We start from the raw sequence: 26,532 nt of genomic DNA, 5'->3' as shown, positions 1-26,532 counted from the left end.
CTTTTCGCTGCCTTGCACTGTTCTTAAATAGCAGAGTGACATTTGCAATTTTCCAGTCCTCCGGAACCATGCCAGAATCTATTGATTCTTGAAAGATCATTTCTAAAGCCTCTGCAATCTCTACAGCTACTTCCTTTAGAACATGAGGGTGCATTCCATCTGGTCCAGGAGATTTATCTACCCTTAGACCATTCAGCTTCCTGAGTACCTTCTCTGTTGTAATTGTGACTGCACACACTTCTCTTCCCTGACACCCTTGAGTGTCCAGTATACTGCTGATGTCTTCCTCAATGCAGACTGATGCAAAATACTCATTCAGTTCCTCTGCCATCTCCTTGTCTCCCATTACAATTTCTCCAGCGTCGTTTTCTATCGGTCCTATATCTACTCTCGCCTGTTTTTTTTACTCTTTATATGCTTGAAAAAGCTGTTAGTCTCCTCTTTGATATTATTCACGAGCTTCCTTTCATAATTCATCATTTGGAAACTCTTCTTCATGGGAAATCTTGAAACACTGCCAGTAATATTTTTTAATCTCTATTTTGTTCTCATTCTCCTGTGGAGTCTTAATCAGTATTTGTTTGCCCTAGTGGTTGATGTTTTTTGATATACCTGCAATTCTCTTTGCTCAGAATCCCACATTAAACATCTGCCCACCAGACCCCTTTTCTCTGGTGTTTCTTCCCTTCTCTGTAGAAAGGAAGGAAATGGATGTTCTAACTGCATGATTCTCCATCAGATTTGCCAAGTTAAATGTGTATATCACTCAACATTATGCATCCATAAGTGCCCAATAAGAAGGGAGCTGAGAATGCCCTATCATGAAAGCCAACGGAGAAATAAACCAATGATCTCAGTACAGAGAGTAAGATTCAGATCCACTGAGTCACCAGGCCACGTTCAATATCTTTAATGTCTTTCATTGTCTCTCCAGTTTCAAACAGCTTGGTTAAATCCCCAGATTTTCAGATAAGCAACTCAATTACTTGCAAAAAGAGCTTTTTCCTCTCTTCAAAGCCATAAAGTAGACACATTTAATTAACCTCGGCATAACAGTTAATGATTCCAAACGGCAAAATTGTCTTCCTATCAAATACATAGTGCTGTAGTTAAATTATTTAAACTTTGGTCTTGAAACCACTTCACTGAAATGTCTTGTCCCAATCTCTAACTTGTACATATCTAGGAAAAGGCATTCTACTAATTGACAACATATAATGTTTGCCAGCAGGTACCTTCAGGTGTATGTGATCTGGTATTGCAGATATACTGCAGACAGGTACATGGATAGGAAAGGTTTAGAGGGATATAGACCAAATGCAGGCAAATATGACTAGCTCAGGTAGCCAATTTGGTAGGCACGGCTAAGTTGTGCCAAAGGGCCTGTATCTTTGTCTTACAACTCTACAACTTTTTAGAGTGGGATTTAAAACAGTGGCCAAATTTAACTGAATGGTCAGCCTTGGTACTCTGTCTTCTCAACCTCCAACATTGACTTCATTAAATCTGCTGAACCAAGTCTTCCAGTCAGTTGCCAATGAACATTCAAGTAACTGAGGTTCTCTAAGTATTGTTAGTGAGGGATAGTTCTTCTTGCTGCTAAGCACCAGATTCTCCATATGTGCTTAACACATTATTACCTGAATCATCCTGGTTCAGTATGGAATATTGGTGTCAAATTAGCATTGTAAAAAAAAATCAATGTACGTAGCCAGCATGCACTATTAACGCACTTCTCCTAAATTGTCAAACTGTACAGACTGTTCAAAAATGTATTTTGAGTCAAAATTTGAGCAAAATCAGCCACATTTGTGACCAAAGGTTGAAATGGAGCCCAATTTTATAGTTAAGACATTTACAGGATTCTTGTGATGCGTGACTTGAGAAAGAATGAGGAGAAATGAATATAAATGAAAAAATGTATATTTTGCTCCTCAGCTAATAAATTCAATTATTTGAGGAGCAAACAGACAAATTTGTAACATTTAACATAATATAGTTCTTTCTTGCAACAAGAAGGCTTTAGTAATCCATCTCTGATTAGGTCTAAATTCCCTTGGAGATATTCCACCCAAATTGTTCCTTGCAGGTACTGGCTGTTCTCACAGCAAGAACCAATGCAAATTAGCACAGCTGGGTTTCTGATGATTATCTCAAGACCTGCTTCTCTATAACCTACCTCTTGTTACAATGTATGTGTGAGTGAGAATGTACAACCTCAAAATAATGGATGTTGGGATTGTACCTCTGGGATTCTGTGCAGTTTACTTGACTAAATAAGTTCCTTGCTGATAATCACCATGGAAAGCAGGAGTTCACAAGCATGGAGCTGAGACCATAAATTGGCAAGTTACCCAATCAAACCTAGAAAACTAATGAAAGGCTTTCAATGGATCAGAAGTAGCTCCAATACAGACCTTTCACTTTCAGAATACAAGGGGTGGCGTGGGGGCCTGAAAGTATTAAGGACATAAACATGTCAGTCATTAATGATACAGGCACAGTCTGATAGTTAAAACAACATGCCCACAAACTAAATGTACAACTTAATGCTGAGTTCACACTCCCTTCGTGGTGGTGCTGCCATATTCTAGTACTCTTATTTCTACTTTTCTCAGTTATTCAGTTATTGTCACTTTAGCATTTATTTTTGCACTACAATCTTTGCACTTTTCTGTTGTTTTCTGCTTATTGTATTTATTATTACCATGTATACTGTTTACTCCGTGAGCTTCATGCAAGCAAGGTATTTCATTGCACCCTGGTATATTTGTCAATAAACTAATCTGTATCTACATTAAGCAATTGTTTTTCCAGATATTTAAAGGCTACGCTGTTTGATATCCACACTGCTTGTCTTCAATCTACAACTCGGCTCAATAGGTGATTGGTGTTTGTACTTCAAAGGCCATATGTAAATTCAAGTTGTGGTTGTTGTTAAGTTTTTTAACATAGGCCTTTGTTTTACTCATTAAATGCAGTGATTTCTGCTGACAATTCAAGGTCATTCCAATGCAATGAGCTTCTTGGAAAACAAATTAAACTGGCTCCGTTAATTAACCCCAGTGGAAAAGTAAAGTTTCTGCAAGAAACAAAGAATGATTTAAAAGTCAAAACTGTGTTCACCCCAAGGTACCTGCTTTAGTCTCACTGTCGTATTCAGCAGTTTTTATATATAATTTTCAATATATTGGGCATGACCTTGAATAATCAATTCAGCCAATTTAGACCAATTAACATAGTAAATGCTCTGCATAGTTAGCACAAGTGAGACAAGAAGTTGTTTAATAACTTACTGACACTCCTTGAAAAGGTTTGAGGAGGAAAGATGCAGGTGACTTTCTGTTTGCATTTGTATATTTTAATGGAGATCTCCAACACCAGCAGGAAAATGGTGCATTTTACATTAATCAGAAGCACCACAGCTAAGAATTCTGCATGTGTCCACTCCACTCCCTGGAACCTGCTCCATTTGTTCAGACACCTGATGAAAAAGTGCATCACAAATCTGAACAGCACATCTATTCCTCAAGACAGTCTTTGGGAGTTGAGGGGGAATAAAATAAGCTCTGGCGGATGGATGCCTGGAAGGTATTATTTGATATGCAGGACAACCTGTCGTCTGAAATTCTGGCACCAGGCAGCAGTACATCAAAGATGGGAGATAACATTACAAAGCACAAGAATAGAGCTTATTACTGAGTTATGTTGCTTTGTTGTACTATACATAATATAGCATGTTATTCTTTTTGTAGCAGTTCCTCTGTGGTGTTGCCCGCAGATAAAAGGGTATACTTTCTGATCTTGATTCCAATAATCTGCTGCAAACATCAGTGGCCCACCCTTTGAAAAATGATTTAAATCAGAAGGGTGGACCAATCATCTCAAGGAAACAAAAATGGATCAGAGGGTCTCGACCCAAAATGTCTACTATCCCTTTTCCTCCACAGAAGTTACTTAGCCTGCTGAGTTCCTCCCGATTCCAGTATCTGCGGTCTCTCCTATGGCTCAGGAATGTGGGTTCACCAAAATTAGCACAAGCAAAATAATTGTAATGCAGTAAACAGTGTACTGAAGGGTGAAAGATTTCAGGACCTGATGGCTTTCTTTACAGGGTTTTGAAGGAAATAGGAGGAAACATTGTAGCGACCCTATTATATTCCAAAATAGGAAAATGAAACAATAACCTGGTTCTTGAGAAAGTTATAAAAAGGGAAAACACATTAAATCATCACCCACTTTTGGCAAATTACTAGAGTCTATAATTCAGAATGAATTGACTGAGCACCTTGGATATTTTGGCTAATCAGAGAGAGAGAGCGAGCGAGCATGGATCTGCTCTGCTCAAACCTGATATATCTGATGTTCTTTATATATGGAGGTGTCTCAGTGTGGACAGGGAAAATGATCTTGTAGATTTCTATCTACAGTCCAATAAGGTGTCTTATGAAAATGTAAGAGAAGGCCACATAGACACACCCCACACTGCCCTTCTATTCAATGAGACAATGGCTGATCCTCTCTTCCAAATACACTGTTTCACGGTCTCTTTAACCACTGATTTTAGTGTCTTACAAAGACCTCTTAATTTCAATGAAAACCACAAAGCACTGCAGATGTTGGAAATCTGAAACAAAAGCAGAAAGTGCTGAGGAAAAACTCCACGTCAGGCAGGATCTGTGGGGGATAAGACAGTCAACATTTCTTGTCTGATGAAAGCTCACAGACTTGGAACGTCGACTGTTTTTCTATCCACACATACTGCCTGACTTGCTGAGTTTTTCCAGCATTTTCTGATTTTATGTCTAAGTTATTAATATACAGGGCAAATAGTTGAGTCCACTGGTAATCATAAACTTGAAAATAATTTAATCTGACCTACTCTCTCCATTCATTAACCCAATACTCCATCCTTGCCCACATCCCTAATCTCTGCACCTTGAAGCATGAAGGCACTTTCTTGGAGCAGATTCCTGATCCCTCTGTTTCTGAACTCCTAACCAAGAAACCCAACCCTTCAATGTAGATAACTGACCTGAGTTCTGATGCCAATCCCCAGCCACCATCCCCAAATGCACCTACCTTGTCCCAGTTCCCCAACTCAACCTAGCTAGAGGTCCTGGGAGAAGATATCAAATACCATAATTTCAAATCCAAAAATGTACAAAACTTTTATTTTAGCAGCCAAATTTCAATGTGGCAGAACAATAACCAAAACAATGGTCATCCAATACCACCAACGTCACTCTATTGAACCCATGATGGTTCACGGCAATTTCCAAGTATAATTCTGTCACAGAATCTGACTAGGTGGCATAGTCTAATAATTACAGTGCTTTCAATTGAGAACCCTTGTGCACACAGAGTATGACAGAAACTCAGAACTCTCATTCAGCTGATACTGAGTTAATTATTAATTTTAAACCTTAGGTTGGTAGATTGCTGGTAATAGAAGGTATCAATGCATGCAGTTACAGATCAGTCATGACCTCATTGCACAGCGAGGAAGTCTCAAAGTGCTAATAGCTTATTCCTGGTCTAATGTCCTTGTTGTATCAAATTTACTGTTTAGGATGTGATATTATGACATCATTTCAGCATGACAGAGCTTTCTTTCATATTTTAAGTTGCATTAAAGGACAGGCATGAGGATTGCGGGGATGTTATAAGTCAAATTCTTGTGCGAGACAGAAGCACTTATGAAATATATTTACAGCATAGTGTCCAAATTAAATCATGCTACTGTCACACGAGAGATCCTGCAGTCTCTAACATGCTGTCTTATTACAATAACCACAGCAATACTTGGGATGTGGAATTGAGCCTTTGCCATTGATTGATCTCATACACGTCTTATGGAAAGAAGAAATCAGTGAAATCTATGTTAGTTTGTGCAAAACAATAAAAGAAAACCTATAAAAGATCAGCTTGCAGCTGATACAACAAGGCATAAGGAAAAAAAAAACTTACTTACAAGTGATCTCAACTTGAGTTCTATTTGTTTTGTTGCAATGCCCAAACTAGCATTATGACTCATTCTGTGAATGTGACCTCCAAAATGTCCAGGTCACCTCAATTAATAATTCAGACTTGCAGCTACAGTAGAAAAACCTTATTGTATATGTCACTCATAAAATAGGACCCCCACTGCAGTCATTATAGATGTGTCACCATGTTGAATTATTATAGTCCTATTTTTCAGCTTCCTTGAACATTAGTTTTCAATTAATCTATTTTAAGTCCTTACTTGATTGCAGTACATTTTTAAATGTGAACTTCTTTGCAGGTAGTAAAGTTGCTATGGGCAACCATCGCAATCTAATACCATATAGTAGTCAACCACTTGCATTCATTTGTGATCCTCTTCTGCAACAGAACAAATCTAAGAGGCATGTGAAATAGTCATATTATTGCCTTTGCTATTATTTGCTTTTAATTCCATTTTTTTTTCCACAGCATCAGGTGAAATAAATTAAACTGAATTAAATTTTTACACATTCAAGTTTTGTCGCAAATACTCTCATGCATTAACTTGATTGCACCAATGTCCCAGGTCCAAACTAACACTCTGATGCAGGACGGAGAGGGTATTGAAAGGAAAATGCATTAAGTGAGATTGTTTCAGCAGAGGATCAAAAAATGATAGAGACACTCTGGTGAAAAGTCTTTGAACTGAAACATTCACCCTATTTCTCTTTCCACTGCATGACCTGTTTTTACTTCAGATTTCCAGCATCTGCAGTTTTTTTTAAATTTATTCTCATTTGTTTCATAATAGCTCAAATCGAGGCACTTCTGTTCTCCTCCAAAGGTACAGATAGGTATTTGGCATTATTTGAGAAGGGCAGGGATTTCTCCTTGCAACAGTGACTGGATTTCAACACAATTAATTGCATGTAAAATACTTTGGAATTTTCTTTAAAGATGCAATAACCTGATATATAAATACATACTCAAAAGTAAATCTGCAATAAGAAGAGAAAATGCAGCATCTGTTGAGAGAGAAACAGAGTTAACATTTCAGGCAGACGATCTCTTATCAGAACTGGAACAATTTAGAAAGCAGACATGTTTTAAGTTGTACAGGAGGAGGAGGTAGGGAGCACAAAGGGATCTGTGATAGGGACGAGACAAAAGATAGATTGATTTTCGCTGAGAGAAACAAAACAATGTTGGAACAGAGCAACACAGAACACAGCAGTTGGTGGAAATCTGAAATAAATGGAAGTGAAGAAAAAGCCCAGCAGATCACATAACGTATGGAGAGAGAAAAGCTGTGCTGACATTACAGGTTGATGGATGGATGTCAAAACTGGCCAGAGGCTGAGGAGTAAATAACAATCTGCAAATGCTGGAAATCTGAAACAAAAATAATGCAAATACTCAGCAGACCAGTTATCTTGCATAGAGAAATGATGCCAACATTGCCCATCATGAAAGGTCATCAACCCAAAATGCCAATTCTGGTCCCCTGCCCACTGCCATTGCCACTAAGCAGCCCCAGAATTTTCCACTCTTATATCCAAATTGGACAGTTCTGACAATAACTGTTAAGGCTGGCTATCTGAAATTGTTGAATTTAGTGTTGAGTCTAAGGGCTGTAGACAGATGTCATTCCTTGTGCTGATGTTGGGCTTCATTGGAATCGTATAAATATGAATGATTTGTTCATTTTATTGCCATCAAAAAAACTCACCATTGAACTGTAATAACATGCACTTTGCAGAATTGGCAAAATTGCATTCAACAACAATTTGTGTTAATAAAATACCATGAATGTTACAAAATCTCACAAGGCGTTTCGCAGGAGCATAATCAGACAGAATTTGACCCCAGCTAATAAAAGGCAAATGATCAAAAGCTCAATCAACAAAGTTGGTTTTAGAGCACCTCACAGAAAACTAGCAAGAAGGAGAAATTTACAGAAGCCTGAAGATTTAAAAGCTTTAATACATTGTGATCAGGTCATCAGTAAACTCATCTACTTCTATTACAAGCTATAATTTACCCACATCATTCCCTTTTTTATATCTTTTCAAATTATTAATCCAGTCAACTCAGGGGGACACTGTCTTCTGATTCTTCTTTGGGTCAGAGACACGTTAGTTATTCATTGTTATTTCTCACTGCATTTTTACTGCTGTTACCAGGGTAATATGTTATCAACTTTTGTCGGTAGAGATAATGGTGTTGGACTTGCGAAAGCAGCCCACATGCCTCACGTCATTGCAGGTATACCACTGAGGCCTGACATTACCAATCTTCTGTTCTGCATTCAAGGTTTGGTTCAATGGGAAAGCAGAACTTCTGGTTTATTTACATATTTATCAAGGGATAAACCAGCACCAAGATTTACAGATCCAGATTTCAGTTCATAAATATAAACTTTTAATAGATGCATTTCTCTTTTTTGGAAAGAATATTCTTAATTTACTCATGAAAAATCTTCCAAGTTGCAATGCATCGATGTGAAATGTGAGATTGACCTTCTGGCTTTCATGTTCCATACTCGGCACCAAGGCACACTTTATGCAGCACTTTGTGGGAAATAAATCATTGCAGGCAGTTTGCACTACAGTTCATTCAAAAACGTTGGCACAGTTAGAAGCTGTTCAGTTATTAACCCATTTTTTAAAGTAAGAGCGAGCAGCTTTAGAATATAAAGTGGTCTCAATGTCACTCCACTCAGAATTTATTATAGATTGAATTAACTATAGCACCTAACAGTAGAAAATGTGATATTAGAATGTAATTATATAACACGTAACATATAATTCACAACACACAAACCACTCATCTGCCAAATACTGAACTTGTAAAGGTAGAAATTCATCCTTTGTCATATGTGCTGAAGGTGTGAAATAGTGGTGGACATGCCTTATCCTCCTGAAATGCAGTTTCATTGATGTCGATAGATAACCATGACTTGTGAAGTAACATTTATATGGCCCATTGCTTTAACACTGCAGTACAGTCAGATACCAGACATGGAGATTAGTGTCTTCAGAAACAGGAAATCTTGATCAAGAAGTGAATCAGTTAGACTACAAGCGTTGTACATCACAGGTTTGCCTGTGTGCTTCTCTGACCCATTTTCTTTTTAGTTCAAAGGCAAGAAAGGCTGAGCACATCCCATTGGTTTACCGAGTGCCTTGTGTCCACTACACCCCATGTCCCTGAAACTGACAACCCATGGGAACAAGTGTCCCATTTCTCTTTTAGGAAGATTATGTTTTTTTTAACTCGGTAGTCCATTTTGAAAAAGTCATTTCCACATGATAATAATTGAATTCTTGATATATGCTGGTTTATCTGTATTTGCCATCTTCAGTCACCAATATGAAGCATATTTTAAATTCCATTATAAACACCCATTAATGTGACCCAATAAGGGACTGTGTTTTAAAAATAAACTGCCTTTCCTTCAGCTATTTAAAACCCCATAAGCTACATTTGATGATTTCTAGATCTCCAGAATGTTTTTCTCATTAACCCATAAACTGCACTCATTAAAAATAAACCTTTTTGAGAAAAGGAAAACAGGAAACCTAAATCAAAAAATGTTGTCCCAAGACACCTCTGTTCCTCTGGTGCCCAATGGTTGCAGAAGGCTTCAAGGTCACCCATGGGTGGGTGCTTTCTCCCTTGGCAGGACAGTAGGGTTGTGGAATATAGGAAGCAGGTTGGTTAAACAAACCCCTCAGCGTTCTATTGCCTGGACATACTGATGGCCAAGATACAGAAGGCTGGAGGAACTTAAAGGGTCAAGCAGCATCTATGAAGGGAAATGAACAGTCGATATTTCAGATCAAGACCCTTCATCTGGACTGAAATATAGAGGGGAGATAGCCGGTATAAAAGGTGGAGGGAAAGGGTAGGGCGAGAGCTGGGAGGCAATAGGTGGATCCAGGTGAGGAGGGGTGATAGGCAGATGGGGGAGGGGGCAATGGGAATAGCACCAGAAGCTGGGAAGTGATAGGTGGAAGTGACCACTACACATGCTTGAGCACTCTTGATGACCCCACTGGTGTTTGGTCCAATGACTATTTCTGGCATCCCACTGGGCTTGTATGTGAACCAGATTATGCAGTTAAACATGTGCAATTCTAGCTCCTCTGACAGCACCTGCATCTTTGTGTCACCTTGTGAGACTGAACCCACCGAACCACCAGCAGCTCCTGAGACAAAGCTGTGACTCCAAGAAACAACCCCAACTACATTACTCTTCCCAGTAAAAGTCAGGCAGCTCCCATGCAAGGTCTGGGTGCCCTTTTCACAAACTGAAGCCACATGTTATAATTCAGGCCAGAAAACCGGTAGAAAAAAAATACATTACCAATGTACAACATCCAGAGGATCCTTTAAGATATCACTCATCAAGGATCAAAGGCAGAAAGTCACAGCTGGGGAAGGATGCATACCAATAGCTGACTGCCCTACTTAATTGGGAACCACAGTACATGGCAGAGACCCAGTCCTTTTTTTTAGTCTCAGAAGAAGTTGCTGTGCTTTCAAGTGGAATTCTATAACCCATTTTTGCAATATATTAAGAGTGTACCTTATAAATGGGTCATTGAATTCTATGTACCCTCTGCAGTGCTAAATTGTGGGAAAGTTATTGGAATCTATCATAAGGGATAGAATGACTGAACATTTAGGACAAGACAGTCAATATGAATTGTGAAAGCAAGGTCAGGTCACACTAACTTAGCTGGCTTTACAGAGTAGGTTCACCCACATACAGACAGGTGAGTATCAATGGCTTTTTTCTATATAGACTTCCAAAAAGCAATTGCTAAGGTTCCACATGATAAATTATCAGCAAAACAAAAGCACACTAATTGTATTCTTGCTCCACCCCTTCCCTACACCTTTTTACACTAGCTATCTCCTCTCTATCCTTCAGTCCAGATGAAGAGCCTCCACCTGAAACGTTAATTGTCCATTTCCCTCCACAGATGCTGCCTGACCTGCTGCGTTCTTCCAGAATTTTGTTTGTTGCTCCAGATTTCAGTATCTGCAATCTACATATTCATAATTGTTTGGGTAGTAGGAATGATTATCTGGATGTGGCATGTGGATTTATACTGGGCTTCTGCTTTGCTAGAATATAAGAACATAAGAAACAAAAAGGCAGGAGTAGGTCATTTGGCCCTTTAAACTTGTTCTACCATTCGTAAAATCATGGTTCATTTTCCACCTCAGTGTCACTTTTCAGCATTATCCCCATTTCCCTTAATATCTGGAAATCTATCAATCCTTCCACAGTAGAAAATTCCAAAAGCTCATCACCTGCTGAATGAGGACATTTTTCCTCAGCTCAGTCATAAATGTGCTATCTCTTATTAAAATGAGGAGGAAGAAACAGAAAGAGATGTACCATATTTGCTGATGATACCAAGTGGGGAACAAAATAAATAAATAGGTAGGAGGAGAAAATTTTATGGAATGATATATGGGACTAGTGAATGGAAACTACATGGCAGATGCAGTTTAATGTGGAAAATGTGTGGTCACCTCCTTTAAACCAAGAAAGACAAATCTCTCCTATTTTCTAGATGGTGAGACATGTGGCATTTTGAAGATGCATAGAGATCTGAGTGTCTAAAAATTAATGAACAAATCTTTCTCTCAAAGAGCCTGGAATAAAAAAAAGAGGAAGATGTGCCTTAGTTAATTGAGATTTAGTCAGACCAGCGCCAGGAGCATTCCATTGAGTACTCACCATCAGATGCAAAGAAGGACATATTGGCCTCAGAGAATTTTTAACAGAATTGATCAAACCTAAAAGGGTTAATGTATGAAATTGCTTAAATGAGCTAAGAAAATTATGAAATGATATCATAAAAGTGATTTAAGAAAATGGTAGAATGATTTATCAGGATATATAGAGACAAATCATTTTTTCTTGATAGTAGAATCCAAGATAAAGGGGCATGAACTTAGACCTTAATGTTTGGGAATCAATTTGGGAGGCACCAAAAATGATAGAAATCTTCCCAAAAATGATTATGGTTGTTGTGTCAATTGACCTTTCCAAATCTAAGATCAATAGTATTTTATTATGAAAGAAAGACCAAGGATATTGAAAAATGCTGGGTTAATGGAGTTTGTTGCAGGTGAACTATGATCTACTTGAACTGCAGGAAGCCCTGAGGGGCTCAATGGTCTACTCCTGTTCTTATGTCTGCTAGTGTGGCCTAATGAAAGCAAGTATATATAAAATTGTACTGACAACTGTATTACATACACTTATAAAACTGCAAATGTTAACAGTACTGAGTAAAACACAAACTCCCAAGAATCTATTTTATTTACAATAATTAAATACAATTGCCTAGAAATTCCAGTGCACTCTAAGGGATGTGCTGGAAAGATAAACATGCATTGGAACAGAAACTGATTTGGGTTGCAGTCCCAATTGACTTCAGACTGAGGGTGGTGAATCTGTGGAATTCACTGGCCAAGTCACTGGGTGTATTTAAGGCAGAGATTCATAGGTTCTTGATTGGTAAGGGGGTTAAGGGTTACAAGAGAAGGCAGGACAATGGGGTTGAAAAAATCAGCCATGATTACATGGCAGAGCAGACTAGATGGGCTTGAATGGCCTAATTCTGCTCCTATATCTTATGACCTGAGACCTCAGTTCCAGGTTATTGGGCATTACATTTTCTCCTGTGTAAAAATGTACCATTCACTATTCTAAGACTTGGGAGGTCAGGCCCATTGTGAGAGCAAGGGAGTTGTTAGGTGGAGGAATCGCTATCTGAGCACAACTTATAAACTGGTGAATTGTCATCAGCCAGTCTAAGTCACTGGGGCTTGGAGGAGGTAGGAGAAATTGTGGGAGAGGGTATCGGGGAGGTGGCCATCATTGATGAAAGGAGGGGTCTGGAATTGGGACCACAGGCATTGGGATGGGAAGGGTTGTCAGAAGTGGCAGAAGAGAGGGGTTGTGGGGGAGGATTGGCTTCAGGTCAGGGAATGGAGAGATAATTAAATAAGGGGTGTCAGAGAGACCTCTCAATATGGGTTGAACCCCTGTAAGTGTAGATAACTATTATACTCACCTGCAGACCTCCAAGGATGTAGTTGGACAATTATTATCATGTTCTCCTGGGACAATCCTATGACCTATATCCCCAGGACAGCATGGTCCAAATTCCCCTACCCTGCATGATTCACTGTACAAGGAATGATACCATGTGCTTCCAACACAGAATTAATACCAGGGTCAGCATGGTGATTCAAGATCGGACATGCCCAGTTGTATTTCCCATTTGCCGTGGTTGAAAACATGGAATTCTCAGGGTTAAATTGATTTTCGATTGCCTACTGCTGAAGAAAACAGCTATGAAATCTAATTTCTAAGCAAGTATCCTTTATCAAAAAGACCTGTCTTGAACATCTGATTCTCACTGAATTAGAATCCAAGCATGACTTTGATTACGATACAGATCGAGGTGGAGAACAAATCTTCATTCCAGTTTGTCTCAATAAGGCACCATAACTCCAATCTCAGAGCCACACTAGTATTGTGCTTCTGTCACAACACTATTTCTCAACCCTGATATCCTGCTCATTCTTGGATCAATTTCATGATAACTTAGTGTTGAATGATGGATTGCTTTGTATGATTAGCTCATCTCTGCTACAACCTACATTAACACTTAGCTCTTCTAGAGGAAGCAGCAAGTATAAAAGCTTCCATCGCAAAGATCTGAACTCAGATACTTGAAGTACAAGGATAGATTTATAACCCATTTTCTTCTTTATTTTTCATTTAACTCAGGTGCTGTCTGTTCCATGTTCCCAGGGAGGTTGGAATTTAGAAGTGCAAGGTGTGCAAACTGAGGCCATCGGTAGACTGACGGAGTTTTATTTTTGGAACAGGGAAAGAGTGAAAGACCTAATCACTGAGGAAAGGTTGACAATGTGATGTATCATTGACTCTTCAGATGTTGGAAGATTGTCATACAGGCCCAGTGCTGAAATGCAGGTCAGTTATTAATAGCCAGTTTTGCGTTTTGCTAAGTGACTATGGTCTTCCGTAAGTAGCAGCTTCTAAGAAGTGTTGTCAACACTTGACAAGCAAATGTTTCATTCAACCTCAAAACACTTTTATTGCATTCTATCAAGTTATAACAACATCATAGTCAAACCACTACCTTTATGTTTTCCATGTCCATCAATCAGAAAATGACAATTTATTATGGAAGTTAATTCCCAACATGAATCTCATGACACTGCTTTTATTGTTATTTGCACCCAAATTTTAGCTCAAAGCACTAAACACTAGTTTATTTCAAGGTATCATTATGGATCAGTATTGAGGCAATCAAAGCAGTGGATTCAAAGCAATGGAATTGCCTTCATTGGTCAAGGCACTGAGTATAAGAGCCAGGAAGTCATGTTGCAGCTAAATGAAACTTCAGTTAGACTGCACTTGGAGCATTGTGTGCAATTCTGGTTGCCCCATTACAGGAAGGATGTGGAGGATATGGAAAGGGTGCAAAAGAGATTTACAAGAAAGCTGCCTGGATTAGAGGATTAGAGAAGCCATAAGGAGAGGTTGGACAAACTTTAGGTTGTTTTCTCTGGAGCTTTGGAGACTAAGGGTGACCTGACAGAAGTTTATAAGATTATGAGAGGCATAGATGGGGTAGGCAGTCAGAATCTTTTCCCCAGAGTAGAAATGTCAAGTACTTGAGGACATGCATTTAAGGTGAAAGGGGGAAAGTTTCAAGGAGATGTGCAGGGCAAGTTTTTTTTCACACAGAGAATGGTAGGTGCCTGGAACAGGTTGCCAGGGTAGTTGTGGAGGCAGGTGTGGTAGTGGCAGTTAAGAGGCTGTTAGATAGACACATGAATATGCAGGGAATGTAGGATATGGATTACATACAGGCAGAGGAAAATTAGCTTAATTCGGCATTGTGTTTGGCACAGACATTGTGTACTGAAGGGCCTGTTCCTGTGCTATACTGTTCCATGTTCTATGTAATGGGTAAAGAAAGGGATGCAGATAGTTGAGAATGGCGAATGTTGAATTAAAAATCAATATAGTGATGGAATTAGGACGCAGAGAAATGAAGCATGCATTAGAAGAGCAGCTGATTTACACCAGAATTAAATCCAAACAAAAGAAATATATTAGTTGTATCATAAATGTCAGGACTATTTCATTATTCTCTGGGGGAATTCTTTCTTCAATAGAAGCTTTTTAAAAAAGAATTGTTTTTGGCTTGCAGAAGAGGATGAGGAAATGGAATTGTTTGGACTGCTTTTACATAGAGCCAGAATGGACTTGATAGGCCAAATAGCCTCCTTCCCTCTGCAATTCTGTGCTGTACTGAAGCCTCAAGACAATCTCCGGGAAGTAACTTGAGGCTTATTTGGAAAGGTGGATGTTGAAAGTGCCTGAGTGGTTCACTGGAGTTTTTAATTTCGGTGTGATTACCAACCACAACAGATTAAGAAAAATAACTTTACCGACCACCAATTCCAAACATGAAAAGTAGCTCCTTAACAGCAGAGCTCCGCCTGTGGGTTCAAGCAGATATACGTAATACTCCTCTAACCTCAGTGCAACTGCCGCCAGTTATCTCTTCATATAACTCTGATCTGTCTCAGTAATGAGCCTTCTAATTGTTGTCTTATTGAAAATAAGTTTAAATACATATTATCGATATTTAATAGCCATAATGATGATAAAATCAAATGTATGTTTTTGTTCAGGTTTTATTACACCCAGGTCTGATTTAGGCTTTAACTTGTCTCGCTCTGAGGCCAGGTCTAGTTTATTACATGGTGTGTGAATGAAGTGTTTACTGCACCACAGTCTTAGTAAGCCACTGCACCAAACAGAAATTTATTATCAATGAATAATTGAAATCATGAAAGACACATAAGGACCCAGTTTCTGGATGAAGTTCTACTTACCGTGATTGCCCTTGGATGTTCGAACTGGCGTAAAATGGTTTTTGGTGGTTCTAACAGGTGAGCTATCCTTAGGTGATCCATCTATTGCTGTCATATTCTCCCTCTCGAAGTGTGGTACTGGGATTGGTCCCTGGTTTCGTAAAATGTCTGCCAACGCCCTGTGAAATTTCATAAAAAATAAGCATTGAGAAAAAAAGTACAGTGTCTTTATGTCATAGCTATCAGCCAACATAATCAAGGAACCTTCCCATCCCAGCCATTCTCTATTCTCCCCTTTCCCATTGGGCAGCAGATACAAAAGCTTGAAAGCACATACCATCAGACTCTAGGACAGCTTCTATCCCACTGTTATTAGATTCTTGAGTGGACAACTCATATGCTAACAATGAATTCTTAATCTCCCAATCTACCTCGTCACAGCCTTTGCACTGCACCTTCTCTGTAGCTGCACACTATATTCTGCATTCGAACAATCTGCTGGAGGAACTCAGCGGGTTGAGTAGCATCTGTGGGAGGAAAGGAATTGTCGACATTTTGGGTCGAAACCTTGATGCAGATTTTTGACCCGAAACATTGACAATTGCTTTCCTCCCACAGATGCTGCTCGACCCACTGAGTTCCTCCAACACATTGTTGCTCCAGATTCCAGCATCTAAAGTCTCTTGTGTCTCTATATTCTTCATTCTGTTTTCCTTTTAGGTACCTTGACATACTTATGTACGGCATAATCTAACTGGATGCATGCAAACAAAGCTTTTCATTGTATCTCAGTGCACGTGGCAATAATAAACCAATACCCAATACCCAAGTGTTTTGGGGTCATTAAAATAGTCTGGATCAATATTTGCAGATTTATTGAGTAATGAGTTGTCATATTTATTATATTAATTGGTTAAAATACCTTTGCACAGCTATTGAAACAAGCTCTTGAATTTGTAGGCATTTTAGGCCAATGAATGATTTATTCAAAACCCATTGCTATAAAATACTACAGCCCACAAAATACAGCACATGTTTGGATCAATGCTAAGCGTCAGTCATCAGATGCTGTGTAATGATACGCCTTTCTTCTATGCTGTCCACCACTGTGCAGCAAGAAAAGGAAAGTAGATAAGTCACTGTTCTGAGAATGAGTCAGAGGGGAAAGGTAAGGCCACAGGATAGAAATATTGGGCAGGGAGAACATTAAGGTAGACAGTTGGGAGACCGTGACGAGGCCTCAAGCATCAGGTCAAGCCATCAGTGAATGATTGGTTTTGGCTGCCAGAGATGAGGAACGTGCTCCTGATCAAGGGGAGGAGGATTAGTTTTTAAGCTAAAGTACATTAACCAGATGTAGGTTCCCAGAACTGGATTTTATGGCCAAGGGCCACAGCTTATTCTGACCAAACCTCATAGTTATTGCAAAGCCTACATCTGCAAGAGGGGTCTCTGCTGTCCTTAAGCCATGCATTAGTAATCTGACCCATTGTCCTGAACAGGCTTTATTATTGAGCACAAATAAACCATGGATCAGGTGATTGGATTCCCAGACCTCCTGGTTAGGAGAAGCAAAGAAAGGTTAATCTCACTTTTAATGAGATTTCATTCAGAAATAATCTTTATGCACCAATTGGGAAGCAACTTTTTGGATCATGGAAAATGAGGAATTTTCCAGGATCCAGTTGGGTGGTGCAGGAGGTATTGGGCAACTTGAGAAAGTGAGAGGTGTGGAAGAGGGAAAGACAAGAGGGAAGAAGATGAAAAATGAGCGAGCACATTGCTTTAGCTTCTAGCAGCTGACGTTTCTAATAACTATTCAGCTGCGGCTCCTCAGATGTAGACCTAACCCATAGCTTCAAAGGTTGGACAGCTGCTTGTTCAGGACTGTGGAGGGCTTAAGGGGAAAGGAGGGGAGAGGGTGGCATTGTAAGGGGAGTTGGTATGAAAGCAGAGGTGAACATTTCTAGAGACACATCATTGTGTGATACTCCCCTTGCCATTTCTCTTTGTTAGTTGGCTAATGTATTCACTATTTTCCATTTTGCTTAACTCACCCCGGTGCTTGTGTTAATGCTGAACTTGTGTCAAAACAATGCCAGTTGTGACAGTCTGTCCACATCTTTTGATTATTTGATTAGCACTACTATGCTGATTTCTCACTTCAAAATACTTTTCATTTCATCTGACAGTTGCTCATTTTCTATAATTAAAACCAATTAATAATGAAACAATTCTGCATGTTATCATTACTATAGCTTTTTGTGGCAGTTCTATGTACACATGCCAATTTAAAATTAGCATCTTGCCTCTTCTTACATATGTAAGCATGTCGTATTCCAAAAGTTCCATCACTTCAACAGCTCTTGATATCTTAGCTGTTGACAGGACACATGGACCTGCATGTTTATTCCTCCACTGTTCAATAGCTATCAACACAAGCAAGGTGTGAAGGATTTTTGTTCTAGCCAGCTGGCTCAAAAAAAATCTACTCCTGGACAACACAAAGAAAATCAAAAAGAAACAGTCAGCAGATCAAGCATCATCTGTGGAGAGGGAAACAAGGTTAACAGTTTTAGTGGATGACCTTTCGTCAGCAAATGGTTTATTGGAGAAAAGTGATTGTGTAGGTTCATGGCTGCTTTTTAATAATTGTGATTATAAATAATGTTGTTGCAGACAACTTGATTTTGTTAGGAATGTTTGACATCGAGTCATTCCCCTTTTAAGCTTTAGATCTTTATTAATTTCATCACCAAAGGTTTACTCCATTTCATTAGCAAGTATTGGCAGTAAATAATATCTATTCTTTCTTTTCCATTACTATATGTGTAGGTTAAACTTCCTGCCCAATTTACACTTGGTTTTAAATCCAATCTCACCTTCTGGATGCTTCAATTTCACCCTACCTGGCATGTTATTGATGTAGTTGTGTCTTTGGCTAACTTGTCTTGATCATTCTGGTAAGTGGCCAGGTCTATGCTTGTGTATTTACTTGTTCTCTCACACTACATCTCTTTCCCCTGTAGTACTTCCTGCTGTTGGTTGATTACATCTAGTTAGATGTATGTACTCATTTCTGTATCTTTTCCTTTGTATCTATACAGAGGGAACATAGCTCATTTCATACCCATTATAAGTAATAAACAATATTTTAGATTGCCATTCCTTTATCTCTTCCTTGTTGTGAAAAAAACACCTCGTCCATCCCTCCCTCCTTCACCCACCATCCCCATCCACCTTTTCCCAAGACCCAACTTCAGACACATTTCTTAACTCTAACCTTTATCCTTTGCTTTATTCCACTTTGATTATTCAGCTGTCTTGTTCCTTGTCTCAGATTTTCTATTCTGACAATGAAGAAGTTCAATATTCTAGGCACATGAATTGTATGGCGATATTATTTCAACATGTTCTTTTCTCAATGTAGTGCAAGATTTCATCTGTGTATTTTGCTTTGCTTTTTAGTTCTTTGATAAGATGAACAGAGCACAATCTGATCAACTGGGAGCATGTGCTCATAAGGTTCCTGTCCTGGAAACTGTGCCACTATGTTCAACACACAAGATGCTGGAGGAACAGAGTGAGTCAGTCAGCATCTGTGGAGGGAAATGGACAGTCAACGTTTTGTGTCGAGACCTTTGATCTGGACTGAAAGATAGAGGGGAGATAGCCAGTATAAAAAGGTGGAGAGATTTTCTTGGTTTGTTTCTTTGCAAACCTTTAATGATAAATATCTACCCTGATTTGTTAGGTTCACCCCCATTAAACTATGGCCTTTAGTCATACTCACATATTAAATGATTTCTACTTGTCTTGCAAACTCTCCCACTCCTCTGCTTCCTTTCCTGACTCCTGTTTTCTTAGTTGATGTCTTTCTGTCTGGGAGACAGAAGGACTAATCATGCCTGATTTTTGAGTTGCAAAGATCATTTCTTTCTTATGCTTTTAAAACTGGTCACTTCTATTTTCTCACCCCTTGCTAGCTTTTTCTTCATATTGCTTGTTGGGGTCTTAAATTGACTCATGCTCCTCCATGAACTCTAAGTCTTTCTTCCTTTTATTCTACCCTCTTTGTAAGCTTCCTTTGCTCTGCATGCATCACAGGCATATGGTTGTCATGAGGGGGGATGAGGAACGATAAACAAGAGTTTCTGTTAGTGAAGTCTCAGCTTCCCTGCTTGGAAGCATGTCATTGCTTCCAGCAGAAATAAAACTTTTATTAAAGATCACCAGCAGAATTGTTTCCTACGTTGTTTAGCAACCAAGAAAAACAGATAAATTAGCTCATGCAATGTCTTTTGAGTTTGGAAAGTCTTTTCTCTTAACACAATGGTGAATTGTTCATTTCACTTTTACGAACAGAAATTGACAATGCATTCTGTCTTGTTACTTGACTTTGCTTTTTGCTCCTTTTCCTCCTTTGGGAGCGTTCCTCAAACCTAGCTATTATTCATCAGATGTGCACCTGTGAACCTTGCATGTTCCCAGCTGATTTGATGTCCCTCTATTCACCTTACAAGTATCTAAATCGTAAGGAAAGATGCATAATGCTCTCAAGAGATGAGTAATTAATTACTATTCTTAGACATACTTTGTTTGCTGAGTGTCTTTCTCTCTAGGTAAATTCACACAAAAAAAAGGAGCCATCCCCATTTTAGGTACCTTGTAAGTGGTATCTACACAAATGCAACTGCTTTTACGATAATTTTGTTACTTTTAGTTCCTGATTCTTTGATATTTACTATGAAACATGCAGGTAAAACACATATGAACAGCAGCTTCTCTTGGTGTGACTCATTAATTTCTCTAACATTCATTCTCCCTCAGCGTGAAATGAACCTGAGTACAGCCAGGTACCAAGCTTAAATGCTGTACTTGAACAACACTATCTAATAGCTGAAAGAGGAAATAAAATATTTAAGGCCACAAACAAAAAGGGAATTCAAGTCACATTCAACTCAAAAAGCATGACCGAAGTATAAAAATGGCATCAAAGGAGCAAAGGAAAATGTTGAATAGAGCATGGCAAGAGAAGTGAAGGGTATGAAAGAAAAGAGTTTAGTTATATTAAGAAAAGGCAAGGTCAGAGTGAGAGTGGGTTCAAGTTAGAACATGTGATGCCACATAGGTTCTAACAGTACTTCAGATGTTTTCTACCTCATCTTCAAAGGAAGGAGGCAGTTAATTAATTGATCTCGAAAGGGACGTAGGGATGCTGTTGCTGAAGTAAGCGGTAACAATATTCACAATGCTAACATGATTGTTGAAGAGCTACATAAATCTCAGGAGATGGAATGTACACAAGAGGATCCTTCAGGAAATAAAGGAGGCAACTAAATAATTTAACACCTCCCTGCCAGAAATCACCAAACACTTGGAGAGGTGCCTGAGGATTGGACAAAGGCAGAAGTTATATAAAGCCATCATTTAAGATTATGGAGCTCCTGAACAGAAGTGAAATCATGAAAGATTGCTTCTATGGGTTCATGAATTGTAGATCACACTAGTTTTGCCAGTCTACTTTGAGTGTAAGTCAAAGGATTTTAGTATGAGTTTTAATACAATTCCTCAAGAAAGGTTGGTATTACTACTAAATAAAGTAAGAGTCAGTAGAAATATTCAAGAATAGATTCAAAACTAAATGGCCATAAAAACCTGGAGGATGGAGTACAGAAACTGTCATCAAACTCCAGAATGTAACGAATAAGATCCCACAGGAATCTATTTTAGAATCTCTTTTGCTTAATATCTTTCCAAATGCAGATTTAAATATATTTGAAAATTGAGTAGACTGGTAACAGGTGAAATCCAAAATGCTTAAGGTCAGAACAAACCTTCAAGAAAGGTCTATTGCTTAAACTTGAAGGAATAAGATGTATGGAAAATGAAAGTGATCTGGGGATCTAAATTTACAAGAAACTGAAGTTTTCACAACTATGCTCAAAGCCAGTAAACTAAATACTGTAGATGTTGAGATCTACTAAAAGGTCAGTATAGAGCTCAGCTTATGAAGTGATGCTGTACCTTATATAAAAAAATGTTGCAAACAGCCTCAGAAAACTGTAGAGTTCTGATCATAATTGAGAACTATCACATAAACTGAGATGTTCTCATTAAGAGAGGTGATGTGGTTGCCGTTTTTAGGAATATAAAGAAGATCTGATAACGTAACCCATGCTGTTCCAAGACAGCAGAACCAGAGGACAAGGTCTTTGCCTGAAGAGGGTTAATTATGAAGCTAATCTGTGGAAAATTTTGCCTGGATCTTACTAACGTGGGGTGTTGTCCATAGCCGCACTCCAGATTCCCCATTTCCTGAAGTTATCTTAACCAGTTCCAGAAAACTGATCTTGCTTTCCCAGATAGTCTCAGGGCCAAGTGACAAGGCTCCGAGTAGTGGTGGGCCTCAAACAACTCAAACAATGTGATCCCGACAGACCAGAACAAGCTCCGCCCATGAATCTCCTCTGAAAGGCTTTGGCAGGTGGCAAACTCCATGACCCAGCTTTCCCATCTCTCAAAACTATCAATGTTTTTCAAAGTTAAATTTATTTAACATGAAATAAATAATTCAAACATTTAAAAAATTATTCACTTTTAAAAAAAATAAAATAAAAATTCACAACCCACTCATAAATAATTAAAAACACTAAATTAAACACAAGAAAAATTTCTGCTCCACAGATGGATTCCATGGGGTACACCAGCAAGAGCAGCCTGGAAATAGCCAGATGAACTGAACCAATAAGTTCAGGACTTCCTAATTTACAAGGGAATCTCCCAAAACCTCTCATCACTAATGCTGAAAAATCCAAGCCATTATCTTAGTGACTGAGTGGTAAATTTGTGGTAAATGGGGAAAAATAAGTGGCATTGGAACTGTGAATCACAAAGTGCTTTCTCACTTTATGTCCAAATCTGCTGAACAGCAAGTCATAGTGATTTTGTCATAATCAATAACTCTACCATGATTTTATAATGTTATAAAAACTGATATAAGATGAAATAGATGTCTTTTTTTTTCATCTAGCAATTCTTATTTTCCTCAGATGTGTGATGAAATTCTGTGATCTTTTTGAAATGTGTGGGAGGCAGCTGATGCTGAAGGAATGCCACTGTTGCAGAGTGCAAAGAAGTCAGAATCACTGGTGAGACATTTATTTCGGTGAATGCTACAAAGGATCAAGAGGTTAGCAACATGGAAGCATATGTGTGAACTGAAAACTTTCTAGAATCTTGCATTTTTGTTTGCCTAATATACATTTATTAGTAATAATGTGTGCTTTTATAACCCATACATCATAAGGGAACAGAATTTTTGCCATAAAGAAGAATCAATGAAATAATTTTTAAACCATATGGACCTACACAAGGGCATGTAATTGCCATTTAATGACTTATTAATAATCCGAGTGTGAGTAGAACAGCTATTCAGAAAGAGCCAAACGTGGACTATTTTGGAAATGTTATTTCAATAAGTTTAAGAGTGGGGAGCTGAGGCTTTGGCTCAAGAGGCTTAGAAGTGGAGGCTAAGATGAGGTTCTGTTAAGTTTTCTTTCTTTATTGTTGCACAGGTAGAGCAGTGGGAATAACACCCAGAGCAGTGGTGTGCTCCTCTTGCATGATGAGGGAAGTCAGGGAGGCCTCCAGTGTCCCTGATGACTACATCTGCAAGAAGTGCATCCAGCTACAGCTCCTCACAGACCGTACTGGGGGACTGGAGCACCTTCGGATCATTCGGGAGACTGGGGGGTTGATAGACAGGAGTTACAGGGAGGCAGTCACACCTAAGTTGCAGGAGACAAGTACCCCTGGGTGACCGTCAGGAGAAAGAAAGGGAACAGGCAGTCAGTGCAGGGTACCCCTGTGGCCATTCCCCTCAATAACAAGTATATCGTTTTAGATACTGTTGGGGGAGGGGGGGGGGAGCGACCTACCAGGGTAAAGCCACAGCAGTCAGGTCTTGAGCACTGAGTCTGGCTCTTTGGCTCAGAAGGGAAGGGGGGAGAAGAGGCAAGTGGTAGTGATAGGAGATTCATTGGTTAGGGGAGCAGACAGGTGGTTCTGTGGACGAGAGCGAGACTCTTGGAAGGTATGTTGCCTCCCAGGTGCCAGGGTCAGAGATGTCTTGGATTGAGTCCACAGCATTCTTAAGGCAGATGGGGAGGAGCCAGGGTTTGCGGTATGCATTTGTGGAGAGATAGCAGACAGTTGCAGGAAATTTAAAGTTGTGATAATAGATGATTTTAACTTTCCATATATTGGGACTCCCAAACAGTAAAGGGACTGGATGGGATTGACTTTGTCAAATGTGTTCAGGAAAGTTTCCTTAATCAATATGTGGAGGTCCCAACTAGAGAGAATGGGATTGAGACAGGGCAGGTGACAGAAGTGAGTGTAGGGGAACACTTTGGATCTAGTGGTGATAATTCCACTAGTTTCAAGACAATTATGGAAGAGGATAGGACTGGTCCTAGGGTTAAGATACTAAACTGAAGGAAGGCCAATTTTGATGGCATCAAAAGGGATCTGGCAGGCCTGCATTTGGGATAGGTCATTTGCCAGCAAAGAGATGCTTGGTAAGTGGGAGGCCTTCAAGAGTGAAATATTGAGAGTACAGAATTTGTATGTTCCTGTCTGGATAAAAGGCAAGGCTAACAGGTTTAGGGAACCTTGGTTATCAAGGGACATTGAGGCCCTGGTAAAGAAAAATAAGGAGGTGCATATCAGGTATAGGTGGTTAGGATCAAATGAGGTGCTTGAGGAGTATATGAAATGCAAGAGAACAGTTAAGAGAGAACTCAGGAGGGCTAAAAGAGGACCTGAGGTTGCTCTGGCAGACAAGGTGAAAGAGAATCCAAAGGGTTTCTATAGTTGTATTAAGAGCAAAAGGGTAGTAAGGGATAAAATTGGTCTTCTTGAAGATCAGAGTGGTCACCTATGCGTGGAGCCGAAAGAGATAGGGGTGATGGATTAATGGATTTTTTGTATCTGTGTTTACTTGGGAGACAGATACAGAGTCTATAGAACTGAGGAAAAAAAGTAGTGAGGTCAGTGACTGTATCCTGATTACAGAAGAGTAGGTGTTTGCTGTCTTGAGGCGAATTAGGGTGGATAAATCCCCAGAGCCTGAAGAGGTGTCCCCTCAGACCTTGTGGGAGACTAGTGCAGAAATTGCAGGGGCCCTGGCAGAGATATTTAAAACGTCCTTAGCCACAGGTGAGGTGCCAGAGGACTGGAGGATAGCTAATGTTGTTCCATTGTTTAAGAAAGGCTCTAAGAATAAGCCAGGAAATTATAGGCCAGTGAGCCTGATGTCAGTCATGGGTAAATTATTGGAAGATATTCTGAAGGACAGGGTATGTAAGTATTTGAATAAACAGGGCCTGATTAAGGAGTGTCAACATGGCTTTGTGTGTGGCAGGTCATGTCTAACCAATCTAATAGAGTTTTTCAAGGAGGTTACCAGGAAGGTTGATGAAGGGAAGGCAGTGGGCGTTGTCTACATGGACTTCAGCAAGGCCTTTGACAAAGATCTGCATGGGAGGCTGCTCCAGAAGGTTAAGTTGCTTGGCGTTCAGGATGAAATAGTCAATTGGATTCAACACTGGCTTAGCGGGAGAAGCCAGAGCGTGGTAGTAGATGGTTGTCCCCCTTATTGGAGGCCTGTGACTAGTGGTGTGCTGCAACGATCTGTGCTGGGTCCGTTGTTGTTTATCATCTATATTAATGATTTATATGATAATGTGGTAAACTGGATCAGCAAATTTGTGAATGACACCAAGATTGGGTGCCTAGTGGACAGCGAGGAAGGCTACCAAAGCTTGCAGCGTGATCTGGACCAGCCGGGAAAATGGGCTGAAAAATGGCAGATGGAATTTAATGCAGACAAGTGAGGTGATGCACTTTGGGAGGACAAACCAGGGTAAGACTTTCACAGTGAATGGTAGGGCACTGAAGTGTGTGGTAGAAGAAAGGGACCTGGGAATACAGATCCATAGTTCCTTGAAAGATAGGGTTGTAAAGAGAGCTTTTGGTACATTGGCCTTCATAAATCAGGGCATTGAGTACAGGAGTTGGGATGTTAGGTTGAAGTTGTATAAGATGTTGGTGAGGCCAAATTTAGAGTATTGTGTGCAGTTCTGGCCATCTACCTACAGGAAAGATATCAATAAGCTTGAAAGAAAGAGTGCAGAGAAAATTTACATGGATGTTGCTGGGACTTGAGGACCTGAGTTACAGGGATAGGTTGAATAGGTTAGGACTTTATTCCCTGGAGCACAGGAGAATGAGGGGAGATCTTATAGACGTATACAAAATTATGAGGGGTATAGATGGAGTGAATGCATGTAGGCTTTTTCCCCTCAGGTTGGGTGAGACTAGAACTAGAGATCATAGGTTTAGGGTGAAAGGTGAAATATTTAAGGGGAATCTGACAGGGAACAACTTCACCAAAGGGTGGTGCGAGTGTGGAATGAACTGTCAGCAGAATTGGTGGATGCAGGTTCAATTGCAACATTTATGAGAAGTTTGGATAGATGCATGAATGAGAGGTATGGAGGGCTATGGTCCGAGTGCAGGTAGATGGGACTAGGCAGAAAACCAAGCTGG

The 26,532-nt window shown here is 39.5% G+C and overlaps 1 protein-coding gene across 1 annotated transcript in view; it reads right to left on the bottom strand.

The window, feature by feature from the left end:
* Window positions 1-26,532, bottom strand: part of LOC127580125 (protein shisa-6-like) — a 390,202-nt gene that overhangs the window by 326,730 nt on the left and 36,940 nt on the right. Inside the window, exon 2 of the mRNA XM_052033339.1 lies at window positions 15,940-16,097. Within this exon, the coding sequence (XP_051889299.1) occupies window positions 15,940-16,097 (158 nt within the window). The remainder of the gene's footprint in view (window positions 1-15,939; window positions 16,098-26,532) is intronic.

The sequence above is a fragment of the Pristis pectinata genome, chromosome 18 (genome assembly GCF_009764475.1).
Source record: "Pristis pectinata isolate sPriPec2 chromosome 18, sPriPec2.1.pri, whole genome shotgun sequence".
Lineage (NCBI taxonomy): Eukaryota > Metazoa > Chordata > Chondrichthyes > Rhinopristiformes > Pristidae > Pristis > Pristis pectinata.
The sequence above is the reverse complement of the archived record's forward strand: the minus strand, read 5'-3'. Positions and strand labels throughout refer to the sequence as shown.